This window comes from Salvia splendens, chromosome 12 (assembly GCF_004379255.2).
Source record: "Salvia splendens isolate huo1 chromosome 12, SspV2, whole genome shotgun sequence".
Classification (NCBI taxonomy): Eukaryota; Viridiplantae; Streptophyta; class Magnoliopsida; order Lamiales; family Lamiaceae; genus Salvia; species Salvia splendens.
This window is the reverse complement of record NC_056043.1, coordinates 7,500,192-7,523,492: the sequence shown is the minus strand read 5'-3', so window position 1 is coordinate 7,523,492 and position 23,301 is coordinate 7,500,192. Positions and strand designations below refer to the sequence as shown.

Below are 23,301 nucleotides of genomic sequence, written 5' to 3'. Positions count from 1 at the left end.
ATACTCCTACAAATTACTTAGTAAATATAAATATGAGAGAATGAAAAAAAATAGGTAATGTAATGAGAAAGTTTTGATAAATAAAAAATGATAACTAATTTTGATGAATAGAAATAAAAAATGAAAATAATTTTTCGGACGAAAAAGTATTATTTTGTAATAAACTAGACTAATAACAATTACGATAATTATTATTTTCTCAACTAATAATTTAAAATACTCCTTTGATTAACATCTAGTCTATTAATTAATTGAATTTAACTATAAGATCAATATTTACCAGTTTTTTTATATATTTTGAAACACATGATAATTAAGTAATGTATATGAAGAAAAATCATATTTTTCAATACATCAGAATAGGTTAACTCACACTGACAAAAGTCCAGTGAAAACAGCAGAATAAGGAAGAACATACACCAATTTAGAACAAACATGACTTCCTCCCCTTGTACTCCAACATTACGACCATCTCAAATAAGATATAATAATTTAATTCTATAACAATGAGGGACGATTATATTATGAAATATTTTTTTTAAAGCATATACATTTGTCATTTAAATAATTTAAACAAAAATATCCAGCTGCAAAGTTGACCTCTTTTTGTTTACGACGATTAATTTTTTTCTGTACATTTTCTTGATTAAATCTCGAGTCGACATTTAATTTAATTGCGGAAGTATTTGTTAAATCAGTAGATTTAGTCAACTTTTAAGATTCACAACTGTAGCATATCTTTATTTATAATAAATATTGCATATCATTTTGTGTGGACAGCCAGTCACACGATCCTTTTTCTTTTGGAAGTGAGAAGTACAAAATGAATTAAATGCACGTGACGTCTTGGTCTCAGTTGAAAATGATTTATGAGTAACGACAATGAAAATTGAGACGAAATACTATATAATTTAGGAACAAATACCAAAAATTACAACCACATACTTTATTTTCGATTTACGTTGAGTTTTTAACTTATCTCGAAAAAGTTAATATGGCTAATGGAGTGGCTATGGACGTCAATTCATGATCTTGTATTAAAGTTATAAGAATGAAACGAAGAAAAACAACTCATGAAAAAGCTTCGACTCACTTCGAAACAACAAATGTGGAGCCGTGAAAACGACGAGACGAGGGGCAATTACTTCACCCTAACGTGCAACATTTTGTGAAATAGTAGTAGTATTTGTTTTGTGTACAGATTTTGTCTTAATGTGACATCGCATAAAAAGTGGGCGTTTTAAACCTAATTACATTTAACTATTGCTTCCAAAAAGTAACATCAAATGTAGCAGGCTAAATAAGACTATTTATTTCACTGTGTCGAATGTCTTTTCTTGATAAGCTCTCTTATCTTTATAAAATGTCATAATATACTAAGTGTTCTTTCTTCTTCAACAAATTGAATAGTTACATGAAAAATTGTGTTCAAGTATTATCTATGTATAATGTATTTATCTTATTAGGGGCTAAATTTTCAAAGTTTTATACAAAAATAAATTTTTATGTAATTTAAAATATTATTAGGAGCTTTTACATACCAATATGTTCAAAATATGAATAAATTTTAAAATTTTATAATAGAAAATAATTAAAAAATTGAATTCATTAGGGGCTAAAGTGCCCTCCCCTCTTTACACGTGGGTCAGCCAATGATGCTCTTAGTACTTTATTTCATCAATTATTTTACTCATTTTTTTATCTTTTATATTTTATTCTTTTTTCCTATTTTTTACACAATTTTTTAACTTTCGTGCTTAAAATTTTTGACTCGATGAAGAGAGGACTAGTATTATATTTTGGCTTCTGTATTATTTATTCTCTGAAAAAAACTTCAGTATTTTAGATTGAATATAACTAACATTTGTTATGATTAATGTTAGAAAAGGACTCGATACTTTTCCGAATAAAAAAATTAACATGGGGTCTTGGCTGATTTTCGCCCACATAAAATCGACAATTTAACAAATCAGTATATATGGACGATCTCAGTGACCGCGTAAATAAAAATTAATCCTATATCAGTCCCTCCTTTTCATAAAAATAATTTTCTTTTTCTAAGCCGTTTTCTATTTTCAAAATAAGCATAATGAAAGCTGTCAATTTTATGGATTTGGTCAGCTCTTCTAATTTTGTGGACAATTAATTCATAGAAGTGGTACCGATTTTTTTTTTTTCTTATCATCAAATCATTTAGGTCAATTTATCATTTGATTTTTTATTTTGTTGGTTCCTGGTAGACATAACATAATGCAGTAGCTCCATACGTCTATATCGAGACTCTTGTTAAATGATTTCTAAAATTAAATGTTGACATGCTTTCAATTGAGAAATGTTTTAGAGACATAATGTCTATGCCATAATGGGGACTTTATAGTAATTGTATGCCAGATTTTATTTTTAGTTAAGTTAATATTTTGTATATTTACTTTACTATCTAATTAAGGAGTATTTGTACACATGGGCCCCGTATATTTATGATGGACAAATCTTCATTTTGTTTCTCTACTTTTATTACATTTATTTATGGGTATATGTTTAAAGATAAAATATTAGTATAAATTTGTTGTCTTTATATATTAACATACATGAGTTTCTAATCAAATTAGTCTTGATAAATTTAGTGAAAATAATTTAATAAAAAAATAGTTTTTAGTGTGCTCTATTTTTTTCACTTCTAAATTGATTTTATTAACTATTTGCAAAAAAAAAATTGATTTTTCTCTCCAATATTACTATAAAAACTGTTACTAGTTTATACTCATTGATTAATTAGGGTAATTTAAATTTATATTAAGCTATTTAATCAATATTAGTTATCACATTTTATTTGTCTATAAGAACAATAACTTTTATATACTCCATTATGATCAAATTTTTTATCTATAAGAACGTAAACGTTTTTCACAAAATTCACAAAAAATTTATTCGCAAAAGCAATGGCTTTTAACTATTGCAACTTTTATGCATAAAAATAATTTTTTCTATTTACAAAAATAGTAATTTTTACTCACACAAACTTGTATTCACTAGAATTGTGGAATAACTTTTTATTCATCCGCAAAAAAGTTAACTATCATTCACAACTTTTATTCAAAAAAATAACACCATCCAATAGAACAAAATTATTTATTAATTAAAATAATACTAACTTTATCTATTAAACCTATAGTAACTTTTGTTAGAAAATAATATTATTAATTTTTATATACATTAACAGTATTTTACTCACAAAAAGTAGTAATTTTATTCACAAGAATAATAGAGTTTATTCATAAGCATAAAAACTTTTATTTATTGGAGTAATAATTTTTATTTCTTAGAGTTGTAACTTTCAATTTAAAGAAAAACACTTTTTTATTACTACAATAATTCTTTTATAGACAACTATAGTACAATATATTTTATTCATCAAATGATTATTTTTAACAATTATACAAACTCTTGTACAATAGAAAAATTAAATAACTTTTGTTCGCAATAAAAAATAGTAGTAGTAAATTCTATTCGCTGAAACAAATTATGTTTATTATTATTCAAAACAATAATAACTTTGTGTTTTAACTGTACTTTAGTTTTGCATAAACAATAATTTAGTACCAACTTTTATTCTTATGAATAATAACTTATATTTAAAAATATTAAAGTAATAAATTTTATTCAAAAGAATAATAATTCAATATAATAGAGTAATAAATTCTATATTTTAAAAAAGTTATGACTTTTCCTAATAAATATAACTTTTATTTGAAAAACAAAGATTTTTATTCGATGATGAAATTTAGTTCAATTGGTAATAAGCTCCTCATCTATCTGATAAATCAAAGGGTTTGAGTCATCATCTATCCTATGAAGTTTAGTTCAATTGGTAATAAGCTTCTCATCTATCCGATAAATCAAAGGGTTCAATGATGAAAAACGACTGTTGATGCTTTAAAAATAATTAAATTTATTATTTCAAATAATAATTTTTATTCATAAAATAATTTTTTTTCTTGAAAATAACAATATATTTTGCTGATTACGACATTAAATTTTATTAATGAATAGAATAACTTTTATTATTAAAATAATATTAATATATTTTACTCACAAAAATTATAATTATTATTTATAAAATTAATAATTTTTATTTTTAAAAACAATTATTTTTATTTATAAGAACAATCATTTTTAAATTTTATATTTTAAAATTTTATTAGCATTTCCCATAAAATTATCCAACGTACATTTATTTATACTCTAATTAAGATTTTAAATAGTGTAATTAAAATTATGAATACATTAATGCAAGCATGTGTTAATTAAATTTCATAATTTAAGATTTGTCTTTCTAAAACAACAATAGGGCAAATTAGTCCCATTGCAAAATGACATAGGGGTATTATGGCATAGAGACATTATGTCTCTAAATCACTACCCCATTCAATTATAGGAGGCTAAAGTTTTGATGATTTTAGAAGAAATAATTGACTTAATGGACCATGTATCGACAGGTTTTTTCCTATTTTGGTCCAGTGTACAATAAAGACAATCAAAATAGGAAACAATTCATATTGCTAACCCATTTTTTTTGTATCATTCAAATACTAAATACTCACCACATCCCATATTTATTGGGTCATTTATCTTTTTAGCAAAAATTAATTCTTATTTTTCCTCTTACTTTATTTTCTTATATTTTATTTTTGCTTTTGTTTTATACTTAAGTAAATTCATTGTCTCCTCATTTAACTCATTAAACATATTTTCTTAATTATTGTGTCAAATAAAATGTCTCACTTAAGCTTGGATGGAAGGAGTAGTATTTTAAAACCATGTTTAACTTTATGTATTATTCAGTTTACAAAATAGCCTCCTTAATAGCAACACATTACCTTGTAGTGTGGGTTTTGCTTTTGCACCCTAACATATGTACTGCACAAATGGGTCCAGATTGAATGTTGTGAGGGTCTTCTATCTTATCTCGATAAATATATGAATGGTTTACATGCATTGGGAGAAAATGAAGATTAATTGACCGAAACAGTACCAAACGACAAAGAATTAATTATTGGAGGTAAATTCGAATAATTGAAGTAAACTTGTAGCAATATGTAATTTTTTTACTTCCTTCATTAAATGATCCAACACATAAATAGTTCTTCTCTTTTACTTATGTTTTGGTTCATTGCAAACGAATTTCAATTTTAACTTTCAACACATTCGATTGATTATACAATAATTACATTATTTTTCGTTTTGTAGCGAAATAGATACCTCTAATTATACATTATAATAGATACCTATAATTATACAATATATCATGATTTTATCGTCTTCCCAAACTTTCTCAGCAGCCATTGTTTTAACTTTTAAGCTCTCCTACGTAGTTTTAAATTTCAGTCCCTCCTTCCCATTCCTTCCCATTAAATCTATGTTTACACTTCAAAAGCGTTAATGTTGTGAGGGCTAAAAATAATATCTAAAAATTTTGAAATTTTTTTAAGTAGAACTGTTTTTAAATGTTGGGAGGGGTTTCTCATCCTTGTTCTTAGTGACTCAACTTATTTTTAACACAAGTATACCCGTAAGTGTACGGGGCTAATGTTATAAACAGCCAACAAGAGTATCGTATCCATAGAGACAATAAATGTCAACCTAATTACCACGAATCAACCTCAACTACAATCTAGATGAATCAAAAGGTTTTATTTTTCTAAATCTATTTAAAAGCAAAAACATAACAATAATTAAAAATCGAAACAACTTAGACAACTAAAAGCAAATAAAAGGTTGCAGATGTGGATCAAGAATTGGGAAGGTAGAATCCTACGGGATCGATAACAACTATCATATGCTCAACTAATTTCCAAACCATGCCAACAAATGGTCTCAAGTGTTATTGCTACCTAGAACCAAAGCCTCCTTCCTAGAACTAAGGCAACAACTCCTAAAAGCTCCTAAGATAAAATGCTTCACTCAAAGGCTCAAATCTCTTGATTATATTGGCAAAGACGTCAATTTCTTCTCTTTTAAATTAGACTACTCATCTCTCGATTATTGTAGTAAAATCCACATGCATTTATAAGGTGATCAGTCAAATAAATGTATAAGCACAAAAGAAATCAAAATAACCTCATGAGCGAAGGTATAGAAAAAGGAAATCAATTAAACATACGAATCGGTGTATCTCTCCCATAGAACTCTATGGAGGATTTAGCTACTCATGTTCAACACAAAAGTCAAAGAAATATTCAGAGAAATATTCAAAAACATTGTTTAAAAAAAGATAATACTAAAATATGAACTCCTAGAATTGGATTGGGGGATTGGAGGCCTCGTCTTCAATCTTGCGATGAATACTCGTCCTCTACTCGTTCTTCTCTTATTCCTAGGTGGAAAACTGAGATTTTTTGGTTGGAGGCGTGTAGAATGGTGTATGAGGCGTCTCATGCATCTTTAAATAATTAGGGCTCTAATTTCATTCAATAGCACTGTCAGCCGAACCTGGCGGGTCGCCAGGTTCGATGAGTGTTGAACCTGGTGAGTCGCCAGCAAGCTACGACTTTCCGTGTGAGAATCCAGGTTAGTTAAGTGCCAAGCTAGCGGTTCGCTAGCTACGTTTGACAATTATGTCATTTTTAATCCCGGATGTTTTCTTTCGCCATTTAAGCTCGTTTTTTTACCCTTTTTCTGCATATTCTTCACAAAGTGTTCAAAATACCAATATCTTAGAGAAGTAGCTATAACTATATCTCAATGTATATAATATATGATCAAAACCATATAAAACTACTCTCTAAAACCATGCAAAAACCAAGTAAATCACTTAGTACTTATATAAATTGTCATAAACTATTTATTTTTGAAAATTTTAGGCACTATATGAACCATTGCCGCTTTAATGCTAATTCTTTTTAATATATTTGTGTTGAAAACTTGGTCATATTGCTAGTCACAGTAGAAATTGATTGAGATTTGATTTTTTGTTTGTTTGTTTAATTTGTGGTAGTTTGGATATTTAATTATTACAATATGTATAATTTGTACTACTATGTTAAATGTCAATAATTCAAGCATTTAATTTTAGTTATGTATAACTTGAGAGTTCTATTAGAAGATCAATAATTTGGTAACTATAATCTAATTTTTCCTATTCAAATTTGGAGTAACAAACAATAATAATAAGCTTGAGAGGGATGCTTAAACGACATTAATTTGCTATTCATATATCACTTTTAGTTACTCAATTAATCAATAGTATTCACTATTTCACCAAATAATCATCCCACGTAGTTCATATCCATACTGATCATCTGCATAAGAGCATCCGCAATGGCGGACTTCCGCGCGGAATTCCCACGGACGTCCCGAAATTCCGTCGCAGACGTCCGCCATTAGGCGTGCCCGCCACGGATACGGAATTGGGCTGAGGACGTCGCAGGTCTGCGGCGTTAAGCGAAATTCCGCGGGGACGTCCGCCATTGAGTCGACTCCCGCGGAATTCCGCTTTATTTCATTTTTTTTGTAATGTCTATATATACCGCTCGTTGAACTTCGTTTCATTTCGCACCACTTGTTTTAACAAGTTTCTCTCTCTCTAAATTTCTTTTATATAATAGTGATGGCTGGTAGTGGTAGTGGTAGTGGCCATCATGAAGACGTAATGGCTCCGATTTGGGCACGTGTGCGGGAGGCCGCGGCGAGGGAGGAACAAGAGGCCTCGGCGCCGGCGGTGCCTCGACCCATCCACCGTCGCACTATAGTACCCCGCGACCACCTCGCTGCCCACCGTCGGTTGTACGAGGACTACTTTGCGCCGGAGCCACGGTTTGGGGAGACCCTATTCCAGCGACGGTTTAGGATGCAGCGGCCGTTGTTTATGCCTATCGTTGGTGCTTTGGAGCGTCGATAAGGGTATTTCAGAGTGCGGGAGGATGCAGGGGGTAAACCCAGCCACACACCGATTCAGAAGTGCACTGCCGCACTCAGGCAGTTGGCGTACGGAGGTGCGGCGGACATGAGCTATTATTTGGCGGATGGGATATACCCGATGTGGCCAGTCTTTGTGAAGACGATCAGATGCCCAACGGATACGAAGAAGGTATACTTTGCGCAATGTCAGGAGGCAGCGCGCAAGGATGTGGAGCGGCATTTGGTGTGCTCCAGGCTCGATGGGCGGCAGTGAAGGGTCCATCACGGCTTTGGTACGTTGACAGCATCGCCGACATCATGTACGCATGTATTATCATGCACAACATGATCGTCGAAGATGAAGGTCCAGCACTGACCGATTGGGCCAATGATGATTCTGATGTTGCGGGTCCAAGCCACGGCGTGGCCACTAGCAATGTACGCATGGGGATTCCCCATGACGACGTCGATCGAGTCCATGCATTTGCCGACATGCGCCAAAAACAAGCCCACGTTCGACTCCAGAACGATATTATTGAAGAAGTGTGGCAGCACAGGGGTCGTCATTGATGTAGTTTTTAATTATTGAAATGTATTTTTTTTAATTTGGTGAAATGTACTTTTCTTTTTTTAATGGAATTTTTTCCCTATTTTCGTCGAATTTTTAATTACGTAAATTGTTTAATTCCGGAAATTGTTTAATTTGTGAATTTGTGAATTTTTTTTATTGCGGGAATTCTGTCGGGAATTCCGCAGGGGAATTCCGCCACTGTGCAGTGGGAATTTCGTATGACGTGACAGTGCAGTGGGAAGTCCTTATAACATGGCAGGAGGTGTTTTTGGGAATTCCGCGGAAAATTCCGCCGGAAATTCCGCCGGGACATCCGCACCATTGCGGATGCCCTAATAACAGGGCAAATGGCCAATAATGCAGAAAAACAAATGATGATATCTTGCTTTTCACAAAGGTCAAGGTCCAATTTTATTACCAACTTTCCATATCTAAGACTTACTAAAAAAAGCTTCACTTGCCCCATGTTCACATCATCATGCACATGGAAGAATTCTTTGTTTTTTTGTGGACTTATTCAAGAAAGATAGTTAGACTATATTTTACTACTCCAACCAACTGCTAGATTACTAGATCACATCATCATGCACATGGAGTACTATATAGCAAATTGAATGAAGAATCCAGATTATAAAATGTTTAAACCAACTGCTAAAAAGATCCAACCATCATGGCAACAACTATTAAACCATAAAGAAACACAACTTTATTAGCTGATTAAATTGTTAATTGGCGTCACTACATCATAATCACATCAATTATTCACGCTGTCGTAAATTTTATAATACGAACCAAGTTGGTCGTGCACTCCGAGGCTGCTATGTTTAAATAATAAAAATATTGTTTGAAATTTAATATTCCAGAAAATTAAATACCGTATTTAAATATTTTAACGTTACTATGTAACCGGAGCAGCCGGTGGCCAGGAGCAGATCACGTGCAACGTGCATGCAACAATTATTTGTCAAAACGGATTAAAGAGAATGGGCCGAGCCGTGCAGAAATTAAGCCCATGTGTCGTGATCGATGGATGTAAGTACTCTCAATTCACTGCTAATGCATGGGAATTACAATTAGACAAAACATCACGTGATGCATATATTTTGACTTATTCGAGAATATTTTTTTTTAGTTTTTTTATACTCATATATCTTATTTTTATTTCCCCTTGAAGTTTGATTCTAATTTCTAAGTTATATTGCAACTAGAACCAACTTGATTTTCTAAAATATTTTTGTGAATCACAAACTATTGATTTTGTAAAAATTGTCTACAGTCCATTTTCCGGCGTCAGAGTGTCATGGCAGATTTAACAAGATTTATAAAAATTTACTACACCTATGGAAAATATTTTGGTGAAAATATTCTGGCAATTTGACAAGCCGTGTCAGTTTTTCAGAGTCCTAAATTGGATTAGTACAATTGATACAAAACCAATATTCATATTTTGATATAATTCCAGTAAAACTCTACAATCTAAGGCCGATATATGGTTGATTACAACGAGCTTCAAGATTAGTTTCGGATGCTATCTTTAGTTTATTAAAAATTTATTCTTTATTGAAGAGTCTTGAGTCAATAATAGGCTTCTAAGTTTTGATTTACTTTTCAAGTTGAGTAGAACTAGGAATCTTAGTGTAATTCCTATAAATACCACTATTAGAGAGGAGTATCTATGAGATTGAGAGATCAAGTATTGTAAACAGTGGAAGAGCCGCTGGCCTCGACTCATGACAAGCGTCTTCAAATTCAATTCCGTACAATTCTAATTCCAATTCAATTCTGATTTCGTGTATTGAACTGATCTAACAGATTTGTGGATTATTGTAATAAAGATATTTGTCTCATAAACTACGTACAGTTGCTATAACCTAAAGGCTTAAATGAGTAAACCAACATTTTAGAAATATTCTTTATGGTAGAAACCCTAATCTCTTAGACAAACAATGTAGTCGTCTGAAATGAGTAACTTTTTATCAAAATTATTATGCATCAATCATGTCTTATCAACTAGATTGAATTTTTTTATTAGAATTAGTAGTCATCTTTTATAATTCATCTATTCATTCAAAGTTGAAATGCTTTTTTTGGACACGCAGTTTAAGAATTGAATATTTAGTGTGTTAAGTGGAAAGACAATAATGTATTAGATAAAAATAAAAGAAAAAGAAAATAAAATTAGAGAAAATAAAATAGAAAAGTGAATAAAATAAAAAAGAAAATGAAGTATGAAAGAAATAATGAATTAATTATGAACTATAAAGGAGTTTTTCAAAATGAAAAATAATTCAATCTATGAAAAAACAAATGAAGTTTTTATTATATATCGAAGTACTACTCAAATATAATACTAATTGGAATAGGTAAGATTCTTTAATTATGATTAAATATGCGCCTCGATTCGTGGCACGCTCACCTCCTTAAGGTTTAAATCGTCTCATTTTCTTTATAAATTATTGAAGTTGAGTTTTCTTAATTCATGTGATATCGAAAAAACGTGCGCGTTATAAAACAAAAATAAATATAACTATTGCTTCCAAAATATAACAACACATTTAGCAGTTAAAATAGACTAGTAGTGATATGCTCTCCATCTTTAGAAAATGTCATTTCCTTAATTGAGGTTAAAATAATTAGAGTTCTTCTTTCACAAATTTAACAATGTAAACAAATTTGAAAGTTACACAGTGGCAAAAGCCAAGAAGTCTGTCCTACCAATAGGCTGAAATTTCAGTGTGCTGTTGAGAATTTTCATGCCGTGATTATAATATTTCTCATATTTTCTGATAATACATTGAATATTGTTTAATTGTTTTGAATCAAGCTTAAAACTAATATAAAACATAGTTATAAATTTTTATAGTATCATTTTATTGCTATAATATAAATAACTAATTTATAATTGATTTTAATAGAATTTAAAATTTAAAAATATTATGTATAGATACAGTTTATGTATATTTATATCTATTCATATATTAAGACCATCTTCAACCATTTATACTAAACTCAAACCCATTTTCAAGTATACATCATGCGAAAAAGTAGTTTTACTCCAACCATTTACACCAAATTCAAAATTTACACAATTTTTGAGTTTTTGTCTCACAAAATTTTTGCAGTAACACCATGTTTGGTGTTGTTTCAAAAAAATACTAAAAATGAGTTTGAGTTTGGTATATGATTGAAGAAGATTTCTACACTAAAACTCATTTTTGGAGTATGGTTGGAGATTGTGTAATATATCAATCTTCACCAAAAGTGATGTAGTTAAAATAATCAGACCATGTGACATACATATATAAACAATCTTTAATATAATTTTAACTGAAATACTGGTGACTAAATCATATCATGTGACAACTCCCAGCATTGTTGGACCAGTGGATTTAAAGCTGGGGGTCTGTATAAACTCATTACCGACACTAATTTGATAGAGATGCGATCTTCGAAATCAAAGTTATACTCGAACTTAATATTATTTGTCTACAATCGATTACTAGACATATCTAAATTATGACGTTTTTGTCGGTATAATGATCTTTTTAACAGTAAAATAATATTCTACTCTGTCTTAACGAAGTTGAGTCAACTTTTGGACATGAGAATTAAGAAATAAATTAGGAAAAATAGAATAGAGAAATAAATTAGGAAAAATAAATTAGGAAAAATAAAAAGAGAGTAATGTAAGTGATGAAATAAAGTAAGAGCGATTGAATGTTTTATTTTTTATCAAAAAGGTAAATAACTCAACTTATTGAGACATCACAAAAAAAATACGACTCAACTTAGTTGGGATGAATAAAGTATTAGTACAATTTATATTTTATCTACGGTAGTAGTATATACTTTCTCAAAAGTTAATACTGCCTCTGTCTATAAAATATTGATAAAATATTTTTAGTAGAAAACGTGAATCACTTTATTTCAAAAAAATTACTATAACTAGATTAGAGACTAATTACGACGATGATAAAAAAAATATTTTTTAAGAACGATTGTTATTTTAGAATAACTACCATTTCTCAAATGATATAATTGGTCTGACTACTTTTCCAAATAAAATACAAAGAAAATCTGATCTCCTTGGTTAACTAGAAAAGATTTCTTCCCTATTGAGTTTCGTCCAAAGGAGTGGGAATATGGATCATGGGTATTGGGTTTACCCGTTTCTATTCTGATCCAATAAAATGAGATTGGATATGGGATCAGGTAATGCAATTTAAGATATCGAATATTGTGTGTATGAAATTTACTGTTTAGGGTAATTTTTAATTAGATTTAGCCATTTAGGGTTGTTGGGTATGAGATAAATTTACTTAATTATAATTAATTAGGTTATTTTTCTCTAACATGTATAAATTAATCAATCATCCGACTCTCCATTAAAGTGACTCTACTCTTATTCCCTCTCTTTCTTTCTTCAAGCCTCTGTATCTATTATGTTGCCGCCTACGCACTCTCTGTCGTTGCCTCTCGGTTAGTCACTGGTTTCTCTCGGCAATACAGTTGACATTTTTAAGTTGATGAAAAAACATAATTAGCATATAAAATAAAAATAAAATTAAATATTCTCAATGAATAAAGAGAATTTTAGCTTTAAAAATTTTAATACTTTTTTAAATTTTTTATTAATTATTAATATAAAGAGTCAGGTATTTGGGTACCCAATCATCGGGTTTGGATACCTGTGACGGGTATTTGAGTGTGCATTTTAGACGATTTTTGGGTTTGGGAACCCGGTTTTTTCGGGTCTGGTACCCGTGGATATCCGAATTGCCACCCCTATCGTCCACATAAAATATGTAACGACAACAAGTTAACAAAACAATTTGGACGACAGACAGAGATCTCTATCTCTTGCCGCGTAGAACGTATAGTTTTAAAGATAACTAGATTTGATAGTAGTTATCCATTTAAGTTGTGGTTAGAAATCCAATTTGAGAACTTGACTAACCGGAATTGGAGAAATCTCATTGGAGTCCACGCAATGAATCAATTCATGATGAATATAAGGAAATGCAGACAATGTACAAAATACAAAAAATAAAAACAATGTAATAGAGTCAATCCAATCAAGTATTCTTGATTTGAATTGAATGAACCAAACAAAAAGACAACACAAGATTCTCATTTTCCTTTAGAAGTATGTACTAGTAGACAAAGATCTGCTTGATAATTAATCTCCATTTTTTAATCTTGGGCTTTTCAATTGGGCCATAAGCGTCGAAATCATTGTATCCGGCTAGATTGAATTTGAGGTTCAAAAGGCAATTTGGGCCGTCTCAACTTTTCCCTTTCATAGTAAACCAACTTCATTATTGATGTGTCCTTCCAAATAAAAACATTGAACAAAACACAAAAAAATACTCCCTCTATGCCTAAAAACTAGATACTTGGAACACATGAAATGGACCGGTCACTCTTCAAGGCTCATGTTTATTAAACTGATCAATTTTAAAAGATAATGGATGGAATAATCTTAAACCACATAAACTCTGTGGTGCTAAGTAAATCTTTCTATGTTCTAATTAGTGATAATTGGTACATGCACCGTGAGAGAGAAGTTAGGGTTGGAAAGAAGCTATTTTTGTTGATTTCTGTTGTTTATCTATTCTTTTCTGTGTTCACATTTCTACAGAAGGGTGAAAACACTTGTACAAGAAAAGAATAAATTACAAATTAATTACCGCCTCCGTTTCATAGTAGTGGAGGAAAAAGTAGAGAAAGGGAAAAGTAAGAGAAAGGGAAAAGTAAGAGTGAAAAAATGTGTTACTCCACTTTTTAGTATATTAAAAAAAGAAAATGACTCTACTGCAAAACTCAAAATGGAAAAATGACTCTACACTATGGAATAGAGATAATACAAGCAAATTGTTTTATTCTGTGCAGTGTGATTCCTAATTTTTGTACTCCCTCTCCCCCATTCCACCATAAGTGAATGGTGTTATTTTTTTGGTACTTCCTATCAAAGTGAGTCGTATTTATTTTGACAAATTATTACTCAATTACCCTCCTCCTACTTTATCATCTCTAATACTTTATTCTCTCTTTGCTCCTCGATTTTTTTTCTCTAAACATCATTCTTAAAAATCTAGTGCATATAAGAAGCGCATCCTTTATGGCAGGACAGATGGAGTAATTGATTCAACTTTTATCGCTTATTGTTTTGTTTTATTTTTTTTAACGCATTTGTTGCTATTCTTGCATTTTGTTGTCATTAAGTTGTCTTTTTGTTTTTTACACCATGTAGCATGTCAGTATTAATCATTTATTACTTTCTCCGTCTCATTTAATATGTCCAACTTTCCTTTTTAGTTGTCTCTTTCTAGATGTCCACTTTTATATTTTGAAAAAAAATCACTCTCTCTCCTCCCCTTATTAAAATATTCAACTATTATTTTTCTCTCTCTACTTACTTTACCTAACAATTCCACCTAAAATTCCGTGCCACTCAAGAATATGGACATCTTGAGTGGACGGAGTTACCCTCATATTTGAGTTCATATAAAAAATATTACTATTTAAATAGTAGTAAAAATATTACTCCTACTTTTAACTAGTAGTAGTACATTATCAAAGGTTCTCGACATTTGCTTTTACACAATAACGCATGGTCAAATATAATCTTTTATTTATAATTCATAATTATGTTATACTTACATAATATGATATTTTTTAATATTTTTCTATTTACCTAAAATAAGCATAAACTAAATTAAGTTCTCCATTTTTTATAATATTTAAGACTCCATTTCAAATAGTGAAATATTTCCAAGTAATAACATTAGAAAATTATCCAAATTTTACACAATAAAGTTATTTAATGTATAAAATAAAATAAAATCATTTATAGCACTCTCAATCTGAAATTCGTGGATTTGTCACCAGCCTATAGCATTGTTTGGGAAAATTGACACCATAAATATACTCCTTGAAGTTTCAAATTTCTCTAAGAGCATCCACCACCGTGCTCTTGCCAGCGAGCACGGTTGTGGGCCCGACGCCACTATTCCTGCCTGCTCTCTGGCAAGAGCACAACACCCACAGCTGTGCTCTTCCGCAAGGACGAGCACAATTCAATTTAAAATTCAATTAAACAAAAACATTTCCATAATATGAAAATTCATTAAAAACCCGAAATAACATTACAAATTACAAATAAATTTAAAAAGACATAATTAAAATCCTAAAAATTAAAAATTACATAATTAAAATCCTAAAATTAAAAAAACCACTACTCGTTGCCGAATTTCGCCCACATGTGTTTGATTAGGTCTTCTTATAGCTGAATGTGGGTTCGGGTATCGCGCATTGTGTGCCTTGTCTCGATCCTCTGGCCAACCGTCGTATGCGCACCTCGGCGTGGGGGAGACCTCGCGGTTGAGCTTTCGGCTTCATCCTCGTCGTAGAAGCTAGCCGCTCTCGGTCCTTCGTCGGCTATAATCATGTTGTGTAAGATAATACACGTGAACATGATGTCGGCGATATTATTCACGTACCACAGCCGAGCCGGGGCCTTCACAATGTTGAATCGGGCTTGAAGGACCCCGAAGGCTCTTTCGACGTCTTTCCGCACGGACTCTTGACGCTGCGCAAAAAGAACTCGTCTCGGGTCGTGTGGGTTGCTGAGCGTCTTCACGAAAGTCGTCCATCTTGGGTAGATACCATCGGCGAGATAGTAACCCATGTGGTATGTAGTTCCGTTGACGGTGAAGTCGATCGCCGGTGCTACACCATTCATCACATCATTGAAGAGTGGTGAAGAATAGAGCACGTTCAAGTCATTGTTGGATCTGGCAACGCCGAAATATGCATGCCAAATCCATAGGCGGTAGTCGGCGACAGCCTCAAGGATAAGTGTTGGGCCGCCGCCTTTGTGGCCGCTTAAGTGTTCCCCCCCTCCAAGCAGTCGGGAAATTCTTCCACCTCCAATGCATGCAGTCAATGCTGCCAAGCATTCCGGGAAAGCCATGGACTGATTCGTGAAGACGAAGCAACCGTTGGCAATCATCGGTGGTGGGTACCCGAAGGAATTCATCACCGAAAGCTGAACGAACGCCCTCGCAAAAATTCTTTAGACAAAGGTTTCCAGTGGACTCACCGACATGCAAATACTCGTCGAAGAGGTCGGCCGTTTGCCCAGTAGCGAGTTGTCGGATGGCACACGTACACTTCTGCAACGGCGTGATACTTTGTCGGCCGGCTGCATCTGGACCTGTTTGGAAGAATTCAATACGTGCGGACAATGTGTTGACAATTCGCATGAACAGGCGCTTTGACATGCGAAAACGGCGCCTGAAGTAATCTGCCGAAAACTGCGGCTGGTCGGTAAAATAGTCGGCAACGAGCCTTTCGTAAGCTCCCTCCCGGTCACGATGGATGTAGCGGCGAGTTGATCTAGTTCGTTGAGGAGGAGGAGCGGGGGTATTCGCCGCGACATATGCTTCGTAAGCGGCCCGTTGTTGTTCGTAGTATTCTTTCTTCGCGCTTCGCTTCCGCCGTAAGATGGGTGAAATCCATTTGAGGTTTTGAGTGAGGGATGAATGTGTTGATAGTTTGTATGAGAATTATGAATGAGAGATGAATGAGAGATGATTTGAAGTGATAAATGGATGATGAAGGTGTGTATTTATAGATGATTTTGGGGGGGGAAATAAAAAAAAAATCAGAAAAACGGGCAAAAAAAACGGCCATATTTTTGTGATTTGGAAAATGTTTTTTTTTTATTTTTTATCATTTTTAAAAATTAAATAACGAATTTTAAATAAAAAAAATTCAAAGGCAACGACATAATCGCGTGCCGCCACGGTGCCGCCATGTCGCCTGCTCGCTAGCACGGCGGCGAGCCTCGTCCTTGCCAGCTGCGTGGACGGACGCGGGGCCGGCGTCCACCGTTGTGCATGTTCTAATCCTCTTCCAGTTTTATTATTTGGTGTTGAACTGATATTGGATTTGAAGCTTAAGCCACATTTTGTTTGATTTCTCGAATTTACAATGATTGGAATTCTTATGATGAAATTTTGGAACAATGTACATTGTTTCATATACAAACGTTATAAGCGAAAAATAGAAATAGAAATAGAAATAGAAATAGAAATTAATATTAAAAAATGACTGGGCTTCACTGAATAATTTGTCTATTAGTATATTTTATCTTACACAGGTTGAAAATGGAATATCACGTCTCACCAAACATTGACACCCTAATAAGAAATGCACACGAAGATTTCAACTCGAGGTTGACAAGTGACATATATTTTTTCCTAATTTATTTATTTATATAGATATAAACTTTGACAAGACATACAAATTGAGCATATCATTATTTTTATTTATTTGAAATAAAAGGTGGGAAGCAGAGAGTGGTGGAACAACTATAAAGTGACGGAATAATAGGCAAACCCATAAATATAAAGATGAGATGAGCCACATTGATTTGTGTTGTACAAATTAGTTGTTTCCGTCTTAAAGCATTAGTCGCTATCTTCTTTCAGGCCCAATTTCAGCTTATTTGGCCCACCATTTTCCATTTCCCATAACTCCAAAAGTGCCTCGAATTTTAAATGCTATTTGCACACTCTTATCCATGCAAATATTTCTTTTTTTATATTATTTTTTATCCTAATATTTCGAATCGAAAATTGTTTTGGGGTCATCAAACTTACAAACTATATAAAAATTAAAGTCTAATTATTATTATTCATCTCTTATGGGAGCATTTACTTTTTGTGATAGGGTGTATTTATAAAAGTAATTCAAAATTGGCCTCAACTTATTTCAGTGAATTGATTAAATCAATTTTGGGCTTATTTAGCTATTTTATTATTGAAAGACTTAATATTATGTTTTATCAATATATTACACCATCTAAAGTAATTTCAAGTATATTAGACAAAATTACTACTCCACCAGTATATTAGAACCAAAAAAAATGAAAAATGTTGACGTGGCCTTAATTTGAATGTTATCAATAAAAGATACTTACACGTATCGCTATTATTAGGATTAGTAGCTAAAAATTCAACTTTTAACATTATGATTCTACATGATCTAACTGCCTCATATCTATGTTTATAAGTTGTAACTACTAACTATACAACAATATGTCTACTATGTGAAGCAATAGATTTATAAATTCTGTGACTGATCTTAATTTGTGGGATTGGATATAATGAAGAAGATCCTCGTTAGGGTTGAAATGTAGAGGCGGAATAGGTGGTCGTCAGTAGCGATGGATGATCAACGACATTATGGAAATGAACCACACAACTTATTAAGGTTGAGATGAAATTTCTGCACCGTAAAATTGGCTGACTTTAATGAAATTTTTCATCCTTCATATGCCGAAAGTGAAGTTGGTTAACCTTCAACTCCTCCCGTCATTTTATAGATTTATTGATTATAACACGTACAAACCTAGTTCCTTTTACTTTTTTATGAAAATAACTTTGCATTCATATTAAAGGGAAAAACTTCATGATTATTTTCCCAATAATTTAACGATTATATACAAAAATATCATACGACCCTATAACCAATAATGGAAACCTCACGAAGAGGGATGCAGTTGTCCTTTTGCATAAGTTCCTGTCATAATTATTATGGTATAAAAATGTATAATAAATGGAAGAACTCTTCGATCTGCCAACACTAGTAATGTTAATGTAATGTACACAATATCAAAATAGATGAGAAAAAGAAATACGAATTCGAATTACCAAAAAAGGAGAAAAATTCGATGATGTATAAAGGGATTGATGTTGGTGAATAAATAGAGGTATACTATATGTTATGTTCACAAGGATTATATCGTAGCATAGATTGTTATGACTTATGTAGTATGTTAAAAATTCAACATTTGATTAAATTTAATTATAATGCATGTTAGTAGGCCCCATTTTAATATATATATATATATATATATATATATATCAACGCCCAAAGATACTAAATAAAAATTTGAACACCCACATGCTGGTCAACAAAGACCATGTTATGGATTCCCCAAACCTTCCTCTCGAATTAAAATTATAACTAGTTATTGTTAATTCTTGTATACTTAGAGAATCTTATGTGAGAGAATAATAGTAATAGCTGCATTAATTAATATATGCATTATTGGTAATATTTTGACCTTGGCTGCCATCTTTTTAAATACTTGCACGCTTACTAGTTTTTCTACTTCTTTCTCCAACGCATATCTCTTATTATAAGTATGACATAAGTTCCTAACTTAATATTCCAAATATTACAGGTAACTCTAATTTTCCTAATTAAAAATCTCATTTGTAGTATGTTTTTCCCTCTGTAGTACAGAGTCTGTACAGAAGATATATAGCTGTTATTTTTTAATAGTCAACTTTCCTATATGTATTGATATAAACGAAAAAGGATCGGTCCAAAGAAATTGTTGGAGTAGCAACACGAATTGTTAGTCGTTAATTGTTATTTGTATTTAACACAACAATTCTGATATGTAAGTATAAAAATATCGTGTTATTATGTATGCGACAAAATGCGTGGAAAAGATATTTCAATGAATTTAACCACTTACATCACTCATGACATTGAATTGGGCTAACAGTAACATTATTTTACAAAAATAAGCTTACACGCTGCAAACATGACCGACCTAACTTTCTTCTTTTTGGTGGGTAAATAAATATATAAACAAAACTATTTATACACACATGCTACTTATACATCCCTCCTATTATATAACCTTAATAATTTTCACATTCACATTTAATTTCCTACATTAATTTGTAAGCTACCGCGGCTTGGAGACCATAGTTTCCGAGGCTGCCCATAACCGCGCAGCTTCTGCAGAGCTCGATCCTAATTTAGACGCCGAAGCTTCATTGCAATCTGAGAAATACTTTCCATTCACATTCTCCAACCTTGGATCCGTCGCTACATAGCAAGACGTCGCAGCTGCCTGTAAAATATCGCGTATTTCATTTCATCAGTACATATAATCGTACATAAAATACCGTGACCCTTTCGAAAATTTACCTGAGTTATAGTCTTCAAAAGCTTGGAAGCCAAAAAGAAAACCAAATCTACACACACATAAAAAAATGAAATTTTGTAAATTCCATGTAGATATATATATATATATTAATTAAAAATATTGAAAATAAATAATTAAACCTGTAATTAGGCCTTCACGGTCCCTGGTGAGCCTGGTCCTGACGATGCCAGGGTGAACACAATTCGCTGTCACGTTGGCTTCCATTTCCTGCAATTTCAATAATTCGAGTTTAATAAATTTAGGAGAAAATCCATGTTGCATGATTTTTGAGAGAAAACAACAAAAATTGTTTTTTTTAGCAATTAAATAGAAAATAAATAGAAGAAGAAAAATAGCTTGCCCTGAGCCTGAGGGCAAGTTCCTTGGTATGCAAAACGTTAGCCAGCTTCGAGAGTGCATATGCACGTGTCCCATCGTATTCACTGTCACAAAAATCAAAATCTTTAATAAAATAAGATCGACACGAATTATATCAGCATAAAGTCAAACCTATTATAAATGGTAACTCAATTTTTCCAATTTATATCACTCATCACCTAGCACAGTATCTCCTCGATCCTAGGATTCTTCGCACCACCGATTTAAATGCATACAGTAATAAATGTCATCTCCTTTTAAACAAACATCAAATACTATAAACTATATTTATTCTTCTAATTTTATAGTACTCCTATTACTAATAAAAAGTTTGACTACTTAACCACTTACATTGCACGAATAGCTTCAATTAAACCAACCCAATTTGAAATGAAATTTCTACATTTATCTCCTAAGCACAAATTAACCCCAAAAATGAAGCAAGAAGGTGCAATTAGTTTAAAATTCTTAATGTTTAATTTGTAATCATAAATCTGGTACAAGTATCTATTGAAATAAAAAATAATTAATTTGTTAATCATAGAGCGCATGTGTGAGACAAAATCTGAGTTGGAGAGAAAATAAAAAGAAAAAAAACAGTTGATACCAGCAACAGAGATTACTCATAATTTAAGATTATAATAAAAGAAAAGAGTAACTAATAAAACAGACCTCTTATTCTTGGTAATTAAGGTGAGATAATGGATCATATCACCCGAAAACCAGGTATGAATACTCGAAGACACGTTCACAATTCTCCCTTGCACGCCGCTAGTCTTCGCCGTCTCAATCATTTTCTTCAGCAGTAGCTTCGTTAACAAGAAGTGGCCTAATTAAATATTAAGAATTTTTTTTAAATCTAATCATTACACAGTTATAATTAGCCAATTAGAAAACGAAATTAAATAGTTAAATACCTAAATAATTTGTGGCAAAAGTCATCTCAATCCCATCCTCTGTAACACCGTGATCGTACGAGAACTTCCCCGCATTATTTCTACAAAAATAGAACAAACATGATTTTATAATGTAAATATTCATTATTAATAATTAAACCGCACAAAAAAAAGAAAACGAAAATGAAAAAGAAAAAATAAAGTTATGAAAATTACATTAGAAGATTAAGAGGCAAATTGAGCGACTCAAACTCGGCAACGAATCGGCGCACCGAGTCGAGTTTGCTGAGATCGAGTCCCATGACTATGATTTCGGAGCCAGGAAACTCGGCTAAAATGCGCCCCTTCGTCTCCTCGGCGGCTTTGAAGCTCCGAGCCGGCAGCACAAGCCGCGCGCCGCGCTTCGCCAGCACCCGAGCCGTCTCCGCTCCTATCCCCGACGTCGCTCCTGCGAATCGATCGCCGCAGAGATTTAATTTTTTTTTCACACAAATTATAAAAAAAATTAACACATTAATCGGTGAATTACCGGTGATTATGGCGGTGATAGGACGGAGATCGGGGCAGAGGTCAGTGACTTGCTCGGCGGTGGACTTGCTGCTGAAGCCGCTGGCGCCGGCGGTGCCGATGAGGTAGCCAATCGTCTCCAGCATGATTTTGTCGAAGGGAAAAAAATTGATGGCAAAGTGGTGTGTTTAGTGTGTGAGATGGAAAAGTAAAGTACGTAGAAATATGAAATTTGCAGATGAACAGAGTCAACAATCGCAGACTAGGAAAGAGAAACAGTGGCCTAGGCTTCTTTTTTCTGCAGGTTTTGCAGAGGCGATGCGAATAGATTCAAAAGTTGTTTGTATATGTGGGGGTGGTGGTAGTGGTGGTGATAGAGGTGGAGGCATTTTTTTATAACCAACGATTAGTGGGGATTTGGGAATCAATTAAGATAGGATTACATCTTTGTCATTCATTGATTTTAATTTTAATTTCTTAATCATTGTATGCTTATTTTTTATTTTGCCTCATTGATTTAATAACTGACCTTTTTATCTGAGCAATTAGAAATAACTGACCTAGGATAGTTAGGATAGTTTCTCGTAAAGACTTTTACCACAGTGAAATTAATAAAAGATACTTGCTTCATCGGGAAAATTATGTCTTATTTTAACTTTTTAAATCTTTTAGCTTTTCTTATTTCAGGCAAGTGAATCATAATATTCCCCTAAATATTATACTTATATATTAGTATTATAAATTTAATGCTCCCTTCGTTCCCATTACACATGTCAGTTTTCTATTTTGATCATTTATTAATTATCTTATTTCACTTTTATTACTTTTATTTCAATATTATGTGTCTAATTTCACTCATTTTCTTTATATTACAAAACTAATATATAAAAATAGTATTCACACACTACTAAAATTTTTAATGCATTTTTCTTTACATTTTTTAAAGTCCATGCCAAATTAAAGTGGGACACATATTGATGGCGGAGGGAGTATTACATTTTTGTCTCACAAAAATAATATTTTTTATTATTTTGATA

General features: G+C 32.2%; 1 protein-coding gene across 1 annotated transcript; it reads right to left on the bottom strand.

Annotated features, from left to right (window-relative positions):
* Positions 1-20,001: 20,001 nt before the first annotated feature.
* On the bottom strand, positions 20,002-22,669 carry LOC121759136 (short-chain dehydrogenase TIC 32 B, chloroplastic-like). Its single transcript, XM_042154638.1, has 8 exons — positions 22,287-22,669; positions 21,974-22,205; positions 21,779-21,858; positions 21,534-21,690; positions 20,845-20,926; positions 20,624-20,711; positions 20,486-20,532; positions 20,002-20,408 (listed from the first exon to the last, which is right to left on the bottom strand). The coding sequence occupies exons 1-8, from the start codon at positions 22,408-22,410 to the stop codon at positions 20,241-20,243; spliced, it is 978 nt and encodes a 325-aa protein (XP_042010572.1). The 5' UTR covers positions 22,411-22,669; the 3' UTR covers positions 20,002-20,240.
* Positions 22,670-23,301: the final 632 nt, after the last annotated feature.

Excerpts from the sequence above, each read along its gene's own strand:
- LOC121759136 (XM_042154638.1), bottom strand. The coding sequence starts at position 22,410 with ATGCTGGAGACGATTGGCTACCTCATCGGCACCGCCGGCGCCAGCGGC. Across the intron at positions 22,206-22,286 it reads TATCACCGCCATAATCACCG|GAGCGACGTCGGGGATAGGA; the intron begins GTAATTCACCGA and ends ATCGATTCGCAG. Across the intron at positions 20,927-21,533 it reads TTAATTACCAAGAATAAGAG|TGAATACGATGGGACACGTG; the intron begins GTCTGTTTTATT and ends TTTTTGTGACAG.